General features: G+C 43.5%; 1 protein-coding gene across 1 annotated transcript in view; it reads right to left on the bottom strand.

The window, feature by feature from the left end:
• sema4f (sema domain, immunoglobulin domain (Ig), transmembrane domain (TM) and short cytoplasmic domain, (semaphorin) 4F) overlaps positions 1-19,304 on the bottom strand; it is a 45,078-nt gene extending 25,774 nt beyond the window's left edge. Inside the window, exon 1 of the mRNA XM_026353008.1 lies at positions 18,476-19,304. Coding sequence (XP_026208793.1) covers positions 18,476-18,590 — 115 coding nt within the window. The 5' untranslated portion in view covers positions 18,591-19,304. The remainder of the gene's footprint in view (positions 1-18,475) is intronic.
• Between the last annotated feature and the right edge of the window lie 2,740 nt (positions 19,305-22,044).

Here is a 22,044-nt window from a genome sequence, read left to right as displayed (position 1 = left end):
AGACACTTGTCTCTAATGCCCTTTAGGACATGTCTGCTTCAGCCTTGTGAGTCTCTTTTAGCCTTGTGAGCTACATGTTAAACTGTAATAGGCAATGCACTGTGCCTGCACACGTATATTAGAAATCCCACATTTACCTGCAGGGTCAAGATAATGTAAGGGTGACATTTAGAAAATACCAGCTGTTAAAAGGTGGTGAAGAAAAGAGAGAGAATAATAAGTAGATAGAGGCAAATGGCTATAAACACTACAGACACACAGGGAGATGTGTTAAATGGATGGCGAGTTTCCCCTCTGGTGTATCTCAAAAGACTGCAGACGACATCCTCTTAACTACAATTCCTATGAACAAGGGACATTTGAAATAAACACCTGTTCCTCAGTAAAGATCTGTTTCTGTCTTAAGATAAATAAAGGCCCTGGTCACTATTTGAGAATTTCACTCAAGAATGTAATCATACAGCAGGAGGGCTGCATACTGTTACTACGTTACTGCATTTCTCAAATGCTTGACACCTGACACAATTTACACAGTTCTCTATGACATGGGCACATTTTTGGTGGCAGTTGAAATCGTTATGCAGCTCTAAGAGATTCTGCCAATAAGTGTAGAATAGAACAAAATAAAGCCCTTTAAAAATGAACAATGTAATTTTGTAATGCTATGTTGATACTATACTATTCTGGTTACACACTAAAGTATGAACAATTGTGATCCACGGGGCTTGTAAATGTCGAAGACAACATTTGCAACCCACAGTACAGGATGCTCAGTTACTGAAGGAACACACACACACGCTGCTGACTGTGCACAGCTGCAGAGTTTATATTCATGGGCTTCGATTAAAGTTAACAGAATCCTGACACACACTGAGTGTAGCTAGCATCAACACAACAACACACACAAGCACACAACAATAAACAGTCGAACACACCGTCTAGTCATTAATCATGTCAGAAGGGCTCTCCATCCATTTACCTGTCCTATCACCCATTCTCCCTCTCTCTGTCACACACACACGCAGTGACGAATTGCTGACATGGGTAGAATATTCCCATGTCTGGTGATGAGATTCCCAATCCCATGAGTGCAGTCCCCTAACCTGATTTCTCCTTGCCATTTTCTGCCTCTCTCATGGCTCACACTCTTAAGTCTACACACTTTTCTATGCTTATGAGGATGCTTATTGCCACAATGCGTTTCCTGGCTCCTTACACTAATCTCAACCATCACAAATCCTAAATTTACCCCTAACCTAAACCTAATTCTACTTAACCCTAAAACCAAGTCTTAATGAGCGAACACGCGCCATGTGTTTATGTATCTTTCTGTATGTGTATCTTCATGTGCCCGAGGTCTAAAAGGTAATTTCCCACGATGCCCTGCACATTCAGGCTCCTCTGTGATGTCATCGCCACTCTGGGCGACAAGGGGAAATAAAAAGGCGGGGCTTTCCTTCCTGACCCCATCTCCAATACAATGGAGACACACACATACACCCACTATTTTGAGTAGTTGAGAAAACGCTCCTGCAGGGATTTATGCAAAGAGCGTGTGTATGTAAATATGTGTGTCCGTGCTTTATGAACCTATGCTGCTCCTGTTGTAAGGGAGAGTCATAAATACAAACAAAGAAACACACAAACTTTAGCAATTAAATCAGATTTACTTAAACTTTAAGGAAGTAGAATCTGAATCACAGGTTGTTTTGTGACTACAGAAACAGATCAGAAAGCAGACGTTGAAGGTTTTGGTGACGGTTTTGAAAGAACAAATACTCGTCCCAAAGAAAGGAAACTATTGTACTGACTCTGCTGTCAGACTGACACGTCACCTAAGACGACAGTAAGGTAAGACACATGGTGACATAAAAATAGTCTCCATTATTAATTTCACAGTCTTCTGATGTTCTGTAAATTAAAACCTCTCCTGTGCTTCTCTTTAACTCATTATCTTCCAGTAAACTTTCACTGCTCCCTGTCAATCACACCTACCTGTAGGACCTGCTCTGCAACTGTCCTGTGTGTGTTTGTGTGCGTGTCTGTGGAGTATGACAAAAATTGGATGAGCTCAGGATGGCCAGTCAGCTAAATCCTGCCTACTTGTTACTGTGCCAAGAAATGCGATGAGGAAGGCAAACAAAGTTTATAATTGCTGTGAGACGGCCGTACTGTAGTGTGAGGGAGCTAACTGCATTAGACTGAGTCTTTTCCTGGAATGCAACTTTTACAGTGGCAACATCCTCCATGTGCTTCCTCCTAACCTGCCATCCCTGTGACTAGTTGACATTCTGCAGCAGGGCACTGTGAACTCTGCTGACACCTTTAGGCTCAGCCAGAGAGTGATATCCATGTCCGCCATTCAGATTTTAGAATACGTAAGCCTGATCCAGAGCTGGATATTGCCGCACTGACCAGCATGCTGTTGTTGTCGACTGCTCATTAACCTTTGGTGACAGCTTTTTCCTGCTGTCGCCACGGTGCCACAGATCATTCTTTTCCTCCTGTGAATGGTCTGATGCGTGTACGGCTTAATTAGCACAAAGAAGCATGAGTCAGCAGAGTGCTATGTCACGGCACAAGTGATTTACGTTCCCTCCAGCTTCCTTCTGCAGCAAAACTACCCCCCCACCCTAACCCCGGATAAGTTAAAGAACCTCAGCTAAACTGCAGCTGGGTAAAGAAAAAAACACAAGACGCTGTAGGACTTTATAAAGTATTGAAGGGATGGGGCTCATTACATCGTCCCTTAGCCTGCGGAGACACTGTGCTGGAACAAAAAGCTCTGGAGAGCTGCTGTGTCACATTGCTGTTACGTAATCAGCAATAAAAATCAGTCATTCATGTGTGAGGACAGTGTGTGTCAGGGAGCAGAAACACACACACAAACAAGATGTGTAGTGACTTTACAACACAGATTCAGAGTGTGTCCTGAAAGTGCATGTCTCTCTCTCTCTTATACACACATAGAGCGCTGTAATGATATTGACCTGGACAGCACCGGCTTACACTGCACATCTAATTGATGTTGACCTTCCAAACAACGCTGGCACATCTCTCCGGTGCCTTTTATTTCCCTTCATTTCAAAGCAAATACAAAAATATTCCTTGCTTGTTTCCCTCTGTCCCTTTCATCTCCCACTGAGGCCAAAGGTAGTTCCTTAAAGTTAAACCTCTATGTCTCTTTATTCCTCCCTCCCCACAGTGTGACTTTCCTCTCAGCCACTGCTCTCTCTGTCAGGGCCGGCTCCATCCACTGTGCGAGCCAGCAGGGGTGGTGGCTCATCTAATAAGCCCCTGTCACACAGATTAATGCTCGCTGATGATAAATCCCCCCTCGCCCCCCTCGGATTGGGTCGAACCAACTGTCTGGTTGATTAAACCCAAAGGGAGAGACAGCGCAGGTCACACGGCGAGAGAGAGAGAGAGAGAGAGAGAGAGAGAGAGGTAGGGAGAGACAGAATTAAAAAAACTTCCTCCTCTCAGGCTGCCATCGGTCTACAGAACATGACAGTTCGTCTTGACTTCCCGCCCTTCATCCTCATCTATTTCTCCTGTTATCATCTTGTCCTTCTCTCTATTCCTTATATCTATGGACACATCTATGATTTCCAGAACTATACTACAAGAACTTAGCTCAGTAAAACTGCTGACATTGGTTTAAACCGTCTGATAACGCTGTGTTATATTAAACATATGTACACTGTGGTACTGATCACTTCTATTTTTCATATCGTGACTGTAATAGATGCTGCTGCTTGCTGTATATACTAATACAACTGTTTCTAAAGACTTCATGCATTAGAAAACAATAAGAAAATGTGTTGTGGTTAAAGGAAAAGGATCAGTTCTAACATTAAGAGGGAAACAACTATTTTAATCTTCCGTACCCTCTGCCCTTTATAATCACCAAAAGGCCTCAAATCCTCTTGTCCACAACACAGTAAAATCCCAGTCCACCACCCAAACAATCATCTGGCCGGTCTGGGTAGTTTTTCTCATGTGTTATTACATAACACATACAGATAAACAAATGCTCGCACATGCAAAGAATTATGGCGCAAAACAAAACCAGTGGGATTCCAACAATGCAGCAGCAGCAGCAGCAGCAGCACCCTGTCCAGGTCTGTTTATACCTAACAATGCGCGCGTGCACTCACACATGGCTACAGGTTGCTGCACCTTTTAGTGGAAACACACCTGGAGGGAGGAGCTTGACCTCAACCTCTCCCTTCACAAGAAAATAAACAGAACTGAAAGTGTGTCAATTTCCAAATGAAAAACAAGATGGCTGCTGGGTTGCCAGTGTGTGTATGGCTGAGGGTGCAAGGCTGTGGAGGCATTAACACTCAAGTTTGTGTGTGTGTGTGTGTGTGTGTGTGTGTGTGTGTGTGCGAGGGTGAATTTGGCCAGTTAGAACCAAGTAAAGCAAGATTAATGACCCTTAGCTCATTCCTGGCAAATGCCAAGATCCCTCCATGTGTGTGGGTGTGTGCTTGACCTAACAAGGAAAGCTTTGTCCACATAATGACTTAGAGCTGAACCTCACACAGCTGATCTGCTTCTGTATGTACAGTATGTGACTAGACATTCAAATTTTGAATTAGCATTTTTAAAGAGTGATTAAATCGAATGGGTACTTGTACTCCATACAAATATACAGATCTAACCAAGTGTTTAAATGTGATTTAGAGCCTATATCACAGTTTCCATCAAGTGCATCCAAAATAAATGGCAACGCAGTCTACCCAGTTATTTTTTCTTTATTAGCTGTGCATGTCCTGTGACATCTTTATCAGTTGCCGATAGCTGTGAGGCCAAATTTAACAACGCTGACGCTTTCGCAATGGTTACATTATGTGACAAGACATCAGCTAACCTCAACATGCATAGATAAGCAAAAGAAAAACAGAGATGAGACCAAGACTAAAACCCTGAGAAAAGCATGTGAACATGGTTTTAACACCTCACATCTCATGCATGAGCACAAACATCTCACAAGGGTCGATGTTAAATTCATAGTGTGGTGCTTCTGGATCATTCATGCTCATTCTAAATGGACTTCATACACTACGCAGCATACAAATATTCATCATATAGCATATGTGGCTCCCACACACACTCACACTCTTTAGCACACAATTCAAGCATGTCTGAAGCAGGCAGTAAAGAGGTTAGGAGTGAATAATTAACTAGTGAATTTGCTCACACTCTCTCTTCCCCAAGCATGTTTCAATCTACAGTTCATTCTATTTTTAGCTTGTAATGTGTTGCACATACAATCCTAATTGTTGTTAAAATAAAATTAGCTCATAAAAATATTCACATGCGCATGGTTAAGCTGTTGGACCGGCAGATTTACTGTGCCTGAACAAATAAGTTGGTTTAAACAGCGTCTCTGCAATATTCTGTTGGGATATTTTTATGTATTTGTTTAAGTTTTGCAAATGGTTGTTACAATGAATGACAAGATAAAAATGAGCATCCATCTGAAACAGCAGCAAAGCAAAAACAGAAAGAAAAAGAAACTGCTTAGAAAACAAAAAGAAAAATGCCAGAGCCACCTAGCCAGTCAGACTAATCCAACAACTACTGCTTACAAACTTGCTTGAATCGTTAATCCTTCCCTTCCTGTGAATATTTTTCTGCATTGTGGGATAATGTTCCAGCAGAAGCACGTTAAAGGTCGTGAATTGTTGTCCACATTTTCGTTAACTTTAACTCCCGCCTACCTGCACCGCCGGCACCTGTGTTTGAACTACAACAATGATGACATGCAAACTCGCTGCACATTCATAATGCAAACCAGTCAGGCTGTGTCAACCAAATAAACAGACCTACAGTATGGTGTTCATCTTTTTTATCTTAAAATACTGTATACTCACTGTCTCCCAGTACTTTTACTGAAAACAAATCGATCTCAGCACAGAGACAGCGACCTCGTACCACTGTAGATAATGTGTTCAGTGACATTTACATTTATTAATGCGACTGCGCCTTTAAAATTAAATGAGTGCCGTACCCTACTCTTCACCGTCACCACTGCAAGTACACCTATGCTGCGTGAGTGTGTCCCTTAGCATGTAAACAATCACTCATCTGCATGGTTAGAGTCAGAATATGGTGTGTTCAGGTACTCATATGCAGACATATTTTTTCCAATGTACTGGTACTAGCAGCAGGCGAGAAGAGAACTGGAGAAAATATTAAACAACAGCCTGTGTTCCAGCAGTCTCACACATTACCCTATTAAGACTTTCACAAGTTTAAGTGCAGAATTGTTCTTTGCTTTGAGTTCAAGTGTTATGAGAACAGAAAACTATTTTAAGGGCTGTAAATGATATGGCTTTTCCACAATATCCCTCAGTGAAGCTGCATTCAATATTTATTTTATATCTCTCATTATTTTGTTTGCATGCAAAAAAATTATCGACACTAAATGAAATCGCTTGCTAGTGTCTACAGTCCCTGCACCTGTTAAAATGTTGAAGTGTAGCATGTGTGAGACTGGCGCCGTGCTGGAAAGTGTGTGAAGTAGTGTGATGTTTTGGAGCTTTGAAAATCCTATTATACGGCACAGTACAGTACACAGAGTAGCTGATTATTTGGCGTTGAGAGGATTGTTTGCCCTGCTAGGTGCGTAACAGCTCCCTGGTCTCCATGAATAAGCCATTAATACTGTTAATCATTCATCAACACTGAAAACCCTTGAAGCAAATAACACCAGCAGCCTGATCATATCTGAGAGACTCCGCCAGCAACAGCTCTGTCTGTTCCTGTGCTTTCTGACATGTGTGTAACTGGGTCACCTGACTAAGACCCACTTCCTAGTCTCCCTCTCACAAGCTGACTTCTGTTGCTCATAAACACCTACACACACACACATGCCCACCGCAGATCTTGCCAAAGCTGTATGTGTGCAGGTGCTTGTGCGACATGGGCCAACTCACACACTCAGTACATTAGCACTGTGTTTTAATGTCGCCACCTGCCAAGTGCACAACATCGTCAACGTACACACATACACACACACAGCCTTGGAAAAACTCATTATCAAAGTAATTCACATTAGCTTCCAAACTATGAGCTCATTAGCGATTGTCACACCCTAAATTCCCTCTTAAGCACACGCGCACACGTGCACGCGCACGCTCAGTATGACCTAGACCATGTGTTTGGGTGGGATAAGTCCAAATCACGTCTTTGTGACTTAAATGCATTAAGTCTTTTCATTCAATTCCCTATTAGTCCATTAGCCACCCACACAGAGACACACAGACCCATTAACAGATTGTTATCCATTCAATTAGTTCGGTGGCTCAAGATATTCATGTACATTTAAATTGAAGTAGGCACTTGTTTAAGCTTCCATAGAGTTCCAGCTTTAAATACATGTACATGCAGATTAAGAGACAACTCTTTCACAGTGGATTGCAACTGTAACGTCTTTTAAGTAGTTCAAACTCATTCATTTAAATAATTCAACATTAATACTGAAGCAAATATTGTTCTTACCATCATTATATTAATGTTAACTTCAATTCACTTAAATTATGCAGGATCCATTGTCTGACTTATTTCAGGGTATTTGCCAGTACTTGTGTGTACATGTATGTATATTAGGGTTAGGGTTTGCCCAGTGTATCTGAACATGTGTGCATCAGTGTCCATCAGACAGCATGATATTAATCTAATGTGCACTGCTGAGATCTCATTTCCATTCTGCCCCATGTGGACAACAGGGCGGTTACATAAAAGCACTTAAGCTGATGAGATCGCTCAAGACTCAGGCCGCTATGATGTCATGATGTCATCCACGAGTCCACATGCTGTGGTACGAGCTCACATTGGAGCATTTTAATTATAACCTTTACTCATAATTAAAGATCTGTCCTGCACGTTTGTCCACTGTTTCATATTGTGAATGATTTTCCACGTTACAGAACGCTGGGTGAGTTTAATCTTTTTTACTGTACAGTAGCATGTACTCTGTTCCTTTTTAAATCAAAGGCCCATTTCATCAACATCCGAGTCATTTCTAAACGAGCGTGAGCATCAGAGCTTTTATCTGCTGCATCCAAAACAAAAGTTCAGCTAATGTTTTCTTAACTGTGATGCCACCGTCTCCATCTATGAAGTGCCTGTGTTGTGCACTGTAATGTCGACATGCTTTCTAGATCAGTGTGATAATGCTTTTAGGAGGCATTAGTGATACACACACAAACACACACACACACACACACACATACATTTTAGGGAGGCGGTTTTCCATTGTAATGCTAAGCTAAAAGATGAAAGTATGGTGTCTGTCTGGCTCTAAAGACCCTGTCTCTGTCTTTCTGTATTCCCCATGGACACACGTACTCTCTCTCACACACACACACACACGCACGCACAAAGTACACATACAGGCACAGCAGACACCTCAATTATGATAATGTGGATCAGCATTAATGTATCCTTACAGCACAGCTGGCTTTCAACAATGTGTGTGTATCTGAGTGAGTGTGCGTCCCAGACACTGGGAGAGGAGGGGCGGCTACTGTATCTCATATAACACAGGTTTCTCCCTCCAGGGAAGCAAAATGCTGAGGCCTCTAGCATTTCTCCCTTCATGCACACACATCCATAAAGACAAACACAAACACACACAGAGACACACACACACCAGTAAAATGAAAGTTGTGTGTACTGTATATGCAACAGTGAGAAGTATGGAAAAACACATAAGAAGATTTGAAAAAGACCCTAAATCCAGTGTGATCAAGACAAAAAAGAGAGAGGATGAGGAAAAGAAAATGAAATAAACAAAGGCGAAAAAAGGTTTAATGTGAGGAGTGTTTTATTTCAAATACACACAAGTTTGGAGGAGATGAACCTACTGTGTCTGTGTTTGTGTATTTCTCTGTCTGTATATTTGTCAGACAGTTTTAAAAGTTCAAATGGCCAAAGAATGGGCTGAAAAGACGTCACATAGCACAATTTACCAATGTAAACCGTGGAAACTGACCACCTGAATAACCAAACAATGTAAAACACGTACGGAATTAGGGCACTTTTCAAAAACCCACACACCTCCTTAAAAAAAAACCGAAACACAAACACTAGTGCTAATTCCCTTCACTTATGGAAAGTATGTAGTACTAGAAGCAGTATAAACAGTATCAGTGCAGTACAAGTACACAAGGATCATATGAGAAAGCATCTTTCAGTCATTTCTCAACAACTGCTCCTCCTGAAAAGCTCTTTCCCGTCTCTCATCTCTGCTGCAGCTCTTTCATCACAATCCTGCTGTTTCTTCCTCCTCCTCCTTCTCCTCGTCTTCCCTCCTTCTTCCTCACCCCCTCCCGCTTCCTTCCCCACCTTTCCCAGACTCCCTCCCTCCCTGTAATTACCACCTCAGACTCCAATTAAAAGAAACCACAATAAAGAGAGCAGGGGAGGGGAAGACCGGGGGCGGGGAGGGGAAGAGAAAGGGGACGGCGGCGAGAGAGACAGAGGGGGGAATTTAATGAGAGGTTTGTCCACACACACGTACAAATATACACACACTATAACAGTGGTAGCACATGAAGGTAATACAACATTACTAAAAATCTATGTGCATGTGTGTCTACGGTTCAGTGTGTATGGACATCTGTAAATGTCTACATACATCTGCATGAGTGTGTGTGTGTGTGTGTGTGAGTGAGGAGGGCTGCTGACAGTTGTTCCTTTGTGTTTGCCTCTGCCTGCTTCCTGCCGTTAAGGTTCCCAATGTTGCTCTGCTTTCCTTAACAGCACACACACTCACGCACACTAAAGTCAAAAGAACCGAACAGAGACAAAAGGTCAATACGGCAGAAGAGGATGACACAAAGCAAAAGAGGAGAACCAGAGAGCAACAAGTCATGGAGAACCAAAGTAAACAGAGAGACAATAACAGCGTGAAGATGGGCTTTTAAATCTGATCAATGCATAAACACACACTCTCTCTCACACACACACGCACACACACAAAATAAATTGTTATCAAAGCGGAAGACGCTCACAATCGATAAACACAAAGTAGGAGCAGCAGGATAACCCTTACTGTCAAGCTGTCTTTCTGTGTGTGTGTGTGTGTGTGTGTTAATGTGTGTGTAAGGAAGAAATGGGCCTCATGGTTGTGTGCCAACCTAGACTGCCAAAAGACACACACACACACACACACACACACACACACACACACACACACACACACAAGACACTCACAAGAAGAGTGAGAGAGAAGAAGGGCAGAGAGGTGTCTTTGATTTACTAGGCAGCCAAAGAGCCAACGAGAGCACAATACAACAAGAGGAAATAGATATGGTGTGTGTGTGTGTGTGTGTGTGTGTGTGTGTGTGTGTGTTTGTCTGTGTGTGTGTGTGTGTGTGTGTGTGTGTGTGTGTGTGTGTGTGTGTGTGTGTGTGTGTGTGTGCACCAACCGCAGACAACCTTATCACTGTAGGCCTTTTTTATTTAGAAGCCCCATTACTCAGCGTCTCTGTGCAGACAACGAGCATCGGTGCAGATTTACAGTATGTGTGTATCCGACTCTATGACCAGGTGCGTTCAATTGATCACAGCCGGAAATGTACGCTGCTCTGCATGACACACCAAACCACTTGTGGTGTATATGTGTGGGTTGGACACACACACACACACACATTCACAGCCTCCTTGAAATGTAAATTCACTACATACCGTGTATGGTGTGTTTGTATTTTCACGGAAACAGGCTGAACAAAAGGCTGCCATGTTTACGTGTGAACCAGTTTAACCTGCTAGTGGAGTTCTAGTGGAAGGTGATATTCTAGGACAGCTGACTGCACGTGCTTATCTGCGTGACCCATATATTTACCCTGTTATCACCTGGATATTACATGTACAGAGATATGGAAAGTGGAAGAAGCAGTAACACAGTAATCTGTAGTATAAATAAAGCTAATAGTACTGGCTTCAGAGAACCTTACACTGACCTTTAAGTGATCTGCTAGAGGGACAAGTGTTAGCTACTGAGCTCATGACATATTGTTGCTTCCCGTCTCTTTGCATCTGTACAGTTCTGCTATGCTGATTTCCCACCTCCATGTTTGATTTAAGCACAAAACTAAAATAAGTGAACTCTCTAACCTTGAGTCTAGAGGTACTGAGAAGGACACAGAAGAACAATTGCTATAGAGATCAGTCAAGTTCAACTGCTCCTGGTAATCCAGCTTTGAATTTAGACCACCATCAGGTAGTGCATTGTGGTTTTGCAGCACTGAGTTGAGACTAAACTCACTGCAGATGTTTTTTGTTTACATTGCAACATAGAACATCACCTGTACATAGCACCACCACAACACCAGATGGATGTATTACACATAATCAGGCTATATCCTGCTTTGATTGTATTTCCCATACTAACTGTGTTTACATTCTTCACTTTATGGTGTAAAACAATGGTGGGCTACACATAGTGGACTAGAGTTACAACCAGATAACTTCTATTTTGAGGCCACTGCCATGCAATCATGTTTGCCGTTTGCTGTCTGTTACTGAAATTTGCAGATTACTGAGCCTTTCTCCAACTTCCTTAATGGTGTATTCACTGTCAACAATCTCTGGAAATCTATGGGAGGAAGGAGCCCACACAAGCAGCCCGTACTGACCAATCGCAGTCTCTTCTGTGTCCATGCATCTGCCCCACAGCTGCAGCATAAATCCCAATTTCAGCTTATCTACAAAGTATGTGCAAGAATTTTAAATTAACTCTGAATGGTGATTTGGCACAACTGCAGAAATATTAGTGCTAGGAGAAACCAGTAAAGCTGGAATCTACAAGCCATTTCCTCGTCTTCAAACTCAGCAGTCTGCACACCGTGGCCTCTCTTGTCACTGGGAGTAAAAAATGGAATAAGCTGACTGCACGCTGCTGCCAGCTGATGTGGGGAGTTTCCCTGTAAAACGAGCTGTCCAAACTGTTCTGACACAAACACTGAGGCAAGAACACAAGGTTAACGTAGTTGATATTTGATGGTAGGCGCTGTGGGCAGAAACTTCACTGAAAAGTGGAAACCAATGACCAGGAAAAGCATGGGGAGGTTTGTGTTTGTCAGTGCGTCTCGGCAGGAAAAGGACCAAAGGAAGTGTAGTATTCTACTCACGAGAGGAGGGAGGAAGAAAAAGCACTGTGTGTGTGTGTATGTGTGTGTGTGTGTTTCCTTCCTTGCCCTTCCACACTCTTCCCTCTGCCATCCTGCTGACACAGGTCCTGTACAGAGATCAAAACACACACACCACACCACAACAGTCTCAACTGCTTCAATCGTGAATCACTTATCGATTAGAGCCATCATTTCTGTACGTGCTACATATGTAGTACCGCCAGTTTTAATGAGAGAACTAATACAAAAGGGTAAAACGGAGAGGTAAATCGATCGTCTTCACATTCCTGTCTCACACTCGCTGACCCGAAACACACACATACCTATACAAAGAAATGACGGACACACACACACACACACAGACACACACAGACATGCAGATTGATCACTTGTTGACTTTTGTTTATTCCACACATTCAATCAATCTACCCAAACAACCAGCAACTCTCTGAGGATCACTGCGGCTGCAGTCGTGTGTGTGTCTGACCTCTGGGATGCTAACAGGTTAAGTGGATGCTGTCAGTGCTTCAATATAAACAATCTGAACCTGTGTGACCTCTGACCTTGTCTTAAACCTGCGACGCCCATCACCTTGTGTCTGTGGTGTTAATTTGGTCCTGAGTGAGTTGGATCAATGGCACAGTGTTTGAGTTTCATGGCTGTTGGTTTCTGTCTACTAAAGCTTATCACATGTTGTTAAAGTTATCTTGTTTCCTTGTTTCCCTTTAAATTCACCCTCCTCTTTTCAACCTTCTCACAGCTCCTTCCTCTGGTCCTCACATTGCAATATATAAATTCTCTATGTCCTTTCCTGTTCTCCTTACTTCACCTTGAGCTAATATAATCAGTACTGATTAATATCATTGCTGCTGATCTCACACAACAGCCAGCGATATTGAACAACAGGAGCTTTGGGACAGGGAAAAGTCATCAAACTCATTCAACAAGTAAAACTTTAAATTCATATTGCCTCTGGGATTGGCCAGGTTCGATTAGAATAATAAAAACGTTTCACTTTAGCATGAAATTAAATAGAACAAGTGGTAGAAAAAATAAAACTCTATGGCTTAAGCAGACCCTGAGTGTCTAACTGCTGAAAACCGGGTCTCTGTGCATTATAATTGGTTTCAACTTGCTTTCTATCAGATGGGATTTTCATGCAACAGAGGGCTAAAGAGGATGGAGGTGAGAGCAAGAAGCAGGAGTGAATCCCAATGAGCTGGTGATATATGCTTGAGCTGTATGCTGCAATGATTTCTCCTAAAGTGCTCCGTAGGTAATGAACACTGCATGGTAGACACACGTACGCACACTAAGCCCTTCAAGACCTAAACTCCAGATAATTCAGCCAGTTTCAACATCACAACTCAGCACATTTTAATGAGAGAGGGAGGAAGAGGATGGTAAGAGATATGAATGAATGAATGAATGAATGAATGAATGAATGACCAAGGCCACATAAAGTTCAGCATATCGTTGACCTTCGAGTGTCTTGCATTTACACTGCTCACAGAGGTCAAACTAGGTGTTGAAACACGCCTCAGAACAAGAGATGCAGAATACAGGCAGGACTAAAAAGCCACCAAGAATCCCAATCTCAAAAACCTCCTGGGAATCTGCTTGCATCCACTGTGTGTGTGTGTGTGTGTGTGTGTGTGTGTGTGTGTGTGTGTGTGTGTGTGTGTGTGTGTGTGTGTGTGTGCGTGGCCCCTGACATCTGAGTCAGTTTGACCTTTACTCTGACAAGCTCCAGTCACAGGAGTGCCTGTGTGGGCTGACCATTCGCAAACAATGTGGGAGAATAGACGAACAACCATGTATATGTGAACCACTAATGTCATTCTGAGAATCAGAGGCGGGGTCGTGCTTTACAGAGCGCCCATTATGAGCTTAAAGCATATGAGAAGCTAATGAACTTTCCTGACGAACGTATGAAGGAGTGAGAGAATATTTTCTGTAGGTGGATGATGACAGCTGGGAATTTACTCCTTATTCTTTCATTCACTTTCTCTTCTGTCTTTCTTCAACTTGAACTCTTTTTGGTTTCAGTTCATTTAAATAACTTCCTTTGCTGGTAATGATTTCATTATTCTAAACTATTTAATTTCACACGTTTCTGCTAGTTCATTCTAAATAGCACCATTATGTTGGATGTACTTGACAAAAAGCTGCTGACACATGCAGCCTTCTTATTGTCCTTGTTAATGCATCATATTCTACACTGCAGACCCCGCAGCGATGGATCTTCAAAATGTTCCCCGACCCTGGGAAATATTCCTGCTTAGGACACCTGCCTTTAGCTTCTTCTCTGAGCTTAGAAACAGTAAATAGAGCATCTGGTGGATAGCATCGAAAACAACGGTTCAGACAAACACATACAAATAAAATGTATTTCTGATTAAGCTGTAGATATAGATAAGAAAGCGTGTTTTTGCAATGCCACTGCTTCCTGTGGTGCACTCAGCCTATAGCCAGCAAAGAGCTGGGGCTTTTCAGACAAAAGTGCAAGAAACACTAAAAGCATCGGCAGGCCGTGTCTCCTACTCTTAGAGAAAGAAGAGTGATGAGGGGCTAGGAAAGAAAGGGAGAGAAAAGGATGCAGGGATGAGGAAGAGCAAAAGCCGTTCTCTAGTCTTTGCATAACCACTTGATATTCCCTGGTGGGGGACAACAATGCAGCCTCAACCCAAACACATAATCTACTGTAGTCCACATATATTCTCACAGACAAAGACCGGTTGAGACAGCGCAGTGGTTACAGTCTTCCTGGCCTGGTCCCCAGGCGTTTCTCTGATATAAAAACACAGCAGTGAGGAGAATTTTAGTACATCATGAGCCAGTGACGTTAACAAACAGCTGAAGCCCCAGTTGAATCCCCATGCATCTCATCTCCAAATCAACCCCCTTACACCGTGTATAAAGAATTAATGCATTTTAATAAAATAAAAGTCAACTTGCATGAGAAAAGAGCAGAGGAATGATTTTACCCAGTAAATGTAATGAATGTGGGCACTGTTTAAGTCGTCATTTGATCATGAGACAACACGCTCCAGGTCTCAGCTGAACAGTCTGTCGAGAGAAACTCAAAACAACAAGGAGAAATAAAAGATTTCTTTTGAATCGAGTATTTCTCAATGCACCATTTATTGGCACACCTACAGGAACTGTGGAACCAGTAGAAACAAAGGAAATTCACTTCAACTGTGGAGTTCATGTAAGCTTGATGGCCAAAAACGTTGGCAGCACTTATTGCATTTCCACTCATCACTGATCATCGGGGTTGGATGCTTCCTTGTTTCTCTGCTAGTGTCAACTACTGTGAGGCAACAGCTTCACAAGGCAAGTGAAATTCACAAGAAGCACCAACTGGACCAGACCGTAAACACAAAGAGTCTCTGTCCCACCCATCACTTAACAGAAAGTAGTGAAATCTGGGTGTTAGCTGTACTTTCCAGCCTGCTTTGATTAGCCTTTGTTATAAGGGACTCCCTTCCACCCACACATTTACTGCACATAGTTCGCCGCTAGCCAAGTGCAAATGTTGGCACTGAAACACAAAATAATAAATGTGAGAGACACTGGAGTGAGAAATATTTGAATAGAGATTCTGTTAAGCTGCTGTTGACTGCAAACAAAGAAAAAGTACAGTTTTGGTGATCCAAGCAGGTGGTGCTGTGGATGGACACTGGGTGGCCTTAGGAGAGACATAATGCTTGTATACCTGCATATTGTCAGACTAAGCGAGCGGATCGAATTAGACATAAACTCCTCTCTCCCCGATCTTTGCGGTTGGTGCACCACCGGGAGCCGGGCCCTCCCTTGTGTGCCGACACCCTAATGAGTTTCATGTGAGGAGTTTTAAAGCGGCTGCTAGACTGGTGAAACTGACTGGAGGTGGCAGAGGGGCCACTTTCCGATCCAGTTAAAACAGACGCGCACATTATAGAGTGTGTAATTTCAGCCAAGTCATTTCATGACTTCTCCAACACTCATCCATAGAGTCGACACAACAGATACAGATGCACCATAACAGCAACACGACAGTGAGAAATTAATAGTATAGCTAATGCAATACAGATCATATGCACTAGATCGACTTTATAAAATGAAGGTATCTTGAAACTTTACACAGATGTTGTTACCAAAATCCAAACTTCTTTTTACTTCTGTACATTTATCTTAAAGCACAACACTGACTGAGAGAAACTTTGTATTCCGAGAGCTTAAGAGATGGAGATATCCCTCATCTAAACTGAAGTCTAACATTTAGCCTGTTGGTGGCACTAGCTGTAATGACAGGACATCAGCAATCTCCTCTACTCTGACCATCCGTTGATACACACAGGCTTTTAGCAGACCCGGATCTGATGGCGTTCTCTATTTGCTTTAACATCCAGCTGTGCAACAAGTCACTTAAATGTTACTGTACATGCAATCACTGGGTTTAACACAAACACACATCACCTGACTACTGTTACATAAAAGGATTTCTTAAGTTACCACAACATGCAGTGCAAACAGAGAAGCATGTGGAAAGGTGTGTACATATACACCCTGTTGAGGTTTGCAATTACTTTTACATTTATGCACGTTGGCATTTAAAAAAAACAATATTTTAATGACAGGAAAGTAATAATAGCTTTCTGAAAATAGGAAAATGCTCTATGGGGCCTAATGTCTGAATGTTTCCCTCTCCATCTCTCTCTCTCTCATTGCAGTTTGCTGGTACTCACTCCAACTGTAGTTGTTGTGGGGCCAGCGTGCCACAGGCCACAGTTGCATAATGAGACGGGGACAGGGAGCTAACTTGCAGATGATGCATTCCTTCAGCAAGCAGCAAGTGTCCAAAGTAATTTATATGTAGGTCAATCACAGATTGGAAATACAAAGAGTTAAAGCACAATAAGCGCTGCTGCAGAGTGCAGCATTGGAGCAAAGCCCATTAATACAGTCAGGTGACTGGAGTACAGGCTAACGGTCAATGGACACACAGTGACGCAACCTCTAAATCTTTTCCCCCTCACTGCATCTGGTGGTAAACACCATCACATGGGAGAGAGAGAGAGAGAGAGGGAGAAATGACCAGGAGCAAGTCATCAGACACAAAGTAATCAAAAATGAAGAGAAGCATGCAGAGATACAATAACATTCGGATCAAATGGAGAGAAGCACAGTTATTACCCTGAAGATAAAGAGAAAACATTTCAAAACAGGCACGAATGGGGAGAGACAGACGCAGGCACGCTGCAATCCAATCTCCAAAAGGTCGCACAATAGCTTTGTATGACTGTCGCACCATAAGCTCCTTATTATTTTGTTGGGATGGGTGTCTTCGCTCATTTGATGTTTTTCCATTTTAACTGTCTGTCAGTTTTCAGAAAACAGGAAGGCTGGTGAGTCTGTGCTGCTGACCCTGACAGCCACAGCACAAAGAGGGAGCTTGTTAAAGAGCCCAGCTTCTGTTCCTTTCACTCTGACTTGTACCCCTCCAAAGTCTGTGTCTGGTTCTCCTGCTCTCACTCACAACATTTTTGAGCATGTTTCAGAATATGTTGCACGCCAACACTTTGTAAGATAATTAGAGACGATGCTTGTGGTCATCATCATCCAAACCTATTGAAAATCCTCCATCCACTTTGTCACACTGTCCCTGGGCAAGATGCTGAATCACTACCAGCTCACAGAGCCGCTTATACCGTCCTCTGCCTTCTCTGGAGGATGAAAATGACAAATTCCTTCCATGCATCAATCCCTCCAGCGGGAAACGCGTTTTGATGGAACTGGCCCTTTAAATTTGAGAAGTGCTACGTGTCTGGATCAACCAACCAGCCCGGCGTTTCTGCCCAGTCTGTGCACTTGTTGTTGGCGTTGAGCAGGACAAGCCTGGCACCTGCTTGCTTCGCCAGCATCACCATTTATCAAGTCACAATAAAGGCAGAAGGAAGCCGCTTTGGCACCGCGCACTGAGCGCGTAAAACAGCAGCGCAGAGCAGAGGTTGACTACACTGACACCTCCTCGGTGTTAGGCTCACTGGTGATTCTGCTCTCAGCAGTCCCAAAAGCTTGTGCATCTTATTATTGTGCATAGAGAATCCATGCAAACTCCTGATGTGTAACATTACACCTGTTATCATCATCATCAGTGATGATTATATGGAGGATGAAGGCACATAATACAGACTTTCAGTTGTAAATGTACAAACACGCTGACAGAGTCATACCACAGTGTATCAAAACGGAAAAGTGACCCTACAAAAAGGGGAACTGGATTCAAATATGACTTCACCTCTGATCATCATCACTCACACCGAGTTGTTATTTACCTTTAGCCTGGTTGTGCACGTCTTCCAGTTCGCTCACAGTCGCTGCCCAGGAGACTCCGGAGAGCAGGAACAGCACCGGGAGGAGAATCAACAACATGGCACCGCCAGGAGTCATCCTGTCCTGGTCCAGAATGGAGGCGAAGGTCCGTCTGATGTGATTTCAACCCCAAAGTCCCGCACTAGTGGTTTCAGCTGCGGCGCATGTTGATCCCGACGTTTCAGCCGTTTGTCCGAGTTGAAAAAGGCGCACGGCTCGCTCCGAGACTGCGATCAATAAGTTAGAGGGTTTATTTCTAAATGAAACAAATGGTTTCTATAATATTTTACTCTGTCAGTCGGTTACAGCTCACTCCTTTCCACTAGCTCTACCGTGCACAAAGCGCACAGAAGTGCACACAGCCGTTCAAACACGAGCGTTGGATCCACTAAAGACAGGCGACGCGCTGAAAGCTGCGGGAGAAATGATTCTAGTGATATTTGCGACGTATTCCAGTCTCAAACTGTGTCAAAGTAATCCAAAAGTAACGTCCTCTGGTGCAGGAATAATGTCCGGTGCGCAGGTCTGTGATCAGCTGAAGCCTGCCTCCTATCCCCCCGCTCTGTGCCCCGGTGTTCTCCGAGACTGTCCCGGGTGATACCCACGTCCGCTCGCTCTCACTCTGGATTGGAACAAAGCCGAAGATCGCGTCCAGATCCAAGAAGGAACAAACCCCGAGCGCGCGCGGGCTCGTGGTGGTGTCGGAGAGAGACCTCGGGCGCAGGTCCGGGTGCGCAGTGCCGTCGAGGTTGGCGACCGAGCTCGAGGATGTGCCGACTGCGGAGCAAGAGCGCTGACTGTGGAGGGGAAGCGGAGGCTCGCGCCCCGCCCTCCGGAAAGAGCTCTGGAGGAGAGAACAGGTGAGTGGAGGATGAGACAGAGGCAGGTGCACAGCGCGCTCCTCAGGTTCAACACCACAGGGAGCAGAGGGCTCCTGCTCCTTCTTCTTCTTTTATTTCATGTGGACTGGCAGTGAGGTCACAGCCTAATCACAGGTTCCTGGGACCATTATGTCCTTTTGTAGAAGCGGCTGCCCGGTCAGACAATGACATTAAAGCCTTTAGTGGTCAAAGTGAAAACCTGTCATTACAATGGCCACACCTGAAACCTGGAGCGTTTTCTCTGAATTTGAATGTGGTTTGTGAAAGAAAAAAAAAAACACAAGCCACGTTATACACAAAAACGTTTACCAAATGTTAATTATCATTGACTTTATATAAGTGTCTGACACGTCCCTTTAGTTATAAATAGCAGCAGCCACTGAGGTTGATCAAATGGTTTCCTCAGATTGATCTGAACAAACCCTCTCTCTTTTTTTTTTTACTAAAACAATAATAATATCAGTCTAATCTATTTTCTTTTCAGTGACAATGAAGAACAAGTACAGTTGCTATAATAGAGCGTCCTTTTCAAGCGGTTTCTATTAAATATCCATAAGAATAGAGCCTCTCTGCTTCTTCTAGCTCTGCCTCTCTGTGGGGGGAGGGGGCGGGGCTTCCTAATTAAAGGTGATTAAACAGTGGATGTGAGGTCAGTGTTCTGCAGGCCTTAACAACACCAATAATCCACCAGGAGATTGTTTTCTGCCATGTGTTGTCCATTTGTCTTAACATTTATCTGAAGCAATGTGATTAAAGGAGGTGATGACTCACAGCTATTTGGAAAACTACAAACGAGAACCAGTTGACAAGCTGCTGAAGCTGAATGCTGACTTGTACGGCATCCATAACTACAGCACTGAAGACATCCACACTCTCCTTCTCTCAGGAGGAGGGCGCCACAACTAGCAGTGCTGACCAACTGATTTCACGGGGCGGGGGTGCAGACATGTACCCTTACTCCCGGACAAAAGGGAGGGGTCACAGAGGAGCCTGGATTAAAAGATTTTGTAGACGGGGCGGGGGAAGGAGGGGGAGGGAGGGCGAGGATAGGGGTCAGAGTTGAGGCAGTCATGATAAAGAAAAGCCAAATGGAGCTAAGAAGTGATCGGCGCCGTCCCTAATCGAGCCCGATTAAGCCCACACTGTGCACGCCTCATCTCCACACAGCCAGTGACTTTTGAATGAGTAAACATCACACTCATCACTCAGTATCACAGTGCAGGTCTTCATCAGTGACAGCTGCAGCAGCCCTCGGAGCTAAGGGGCATTTCAGTGAACCTCACCCTGGCTTCACCCGTGACTCCTGGGTGGTAAGTGTATTTATCACTGTCAGTGGGGAGGTCCTGATCCAAGCCTGGGTCAGTGACTGTTTAGAATAGCTGCAGTCCACTTGAGATTGAAGAAACAAATCAATTGACTAGGTTTCTTTGTGCTGTTGCCCCCATCTGGACAGGTAAAGCAACTACCAAAAATATTATTGTTAATTCTGCTGGATAAATGATCTATCCGTTTCTACTCCACAAACCAGGAAATAAGGCAGTAAGATAAGCAGAATAAGAGAATAAAGTGACACATGCAGATAGTTTGAAGCCTTCAAACCACTCTGCACACATTGGTTCAACTGGAAGCAAAAAAAAAAAAAAATGCATAAATGGGCTGTACAGATTGGCATAAATTAACCAGACGCACCAATCAGAGAGGAATACAGTCTAAAAAGGATTGTTACGGCTGCTTATCTATCCCCACACATTAATATTCAGACTGTGATGTAAGGATGTTGCAATCCGTGAGCCCGCACTCCTTTGGTTACCGTGTGTGTGTGTGTGTGTGTGTGTGTGTGTGTGTGTGTGTGTGTGTGTGTGTGTGTGTGTGTCAGTGTGCATGTCTGTTTATGCACTGTCACACATCTGTTAATGTGCATTTATAACTGTACAGTATGCATGTGCACGTATACTTCAAGCACTTCTGCAGATACGACCATGCACTGGGTCAGGATGAAGGTCTTGTATGTGTGTGTGTATGTGTGACTAATGTTTGAGGAGCACTGGTTGAAGCTGAAGGTTTTTTTTTTTTTTTTTAAAGAGGATGACAGACAAGAAAGCCAGACAGAAAGAAAAGATGAGGAGAGACAGACAGGACAGTTCGTCCAGCAAATCAAATTATGTCTCACACACACACACACACACACACTTGACATTGACCCCCTCATCTTTGGACATTCAAGGAAGCAGGAGAGTGAGGTTTTTTTCTAATGAAAATATTGCTTGTTGTGAAGTCTGTGCTTTTAATCTAGTAAATCTGTGACTGATCTATGTGCTGGGGAAGCAACACGCACTCACGCTTTTTCATTCTGTTCCAGTGCTTATGGTGTGCAGAGAGGGGGGGGGTCACGAATGGATAGGACTTCTGCCCTTAGGAGCAGATGGGCCACATGCACTCTCTCACACACAGAAACACTTACTTAGTTAACAGCTTTCATTTCCCTAATTAAACCCAAGATATAGCCCCACACCATTTTCTCTCTCCCTCTCTTTCTCTCTCTCTCTACACCCTCTAACCTCCCCGTGTCCATGTTTCACATCATGCTGTCCACCTCCCGCCTATGCACATTTTTCCACGTCCTCCCTCTGTCTGAGTTTATCAATCAAGCC

The sequence above is a fragment of the Anabas testudineus genome, chromosome 18, assembly GCF_900324465.2.
Source record: "Anabas testudineus chromosome 18, fAnaTes1.2, whole genome shotgun sequence".
NCBI lineage: Eukaryota > Metazoa > Chordata > Actinopteri > Anabantiformes > Anabantidae > Anabas > Anabas testudineus.
This window is presented reverse-complemented; position numbering and strand designations above follow the sequence as displayed.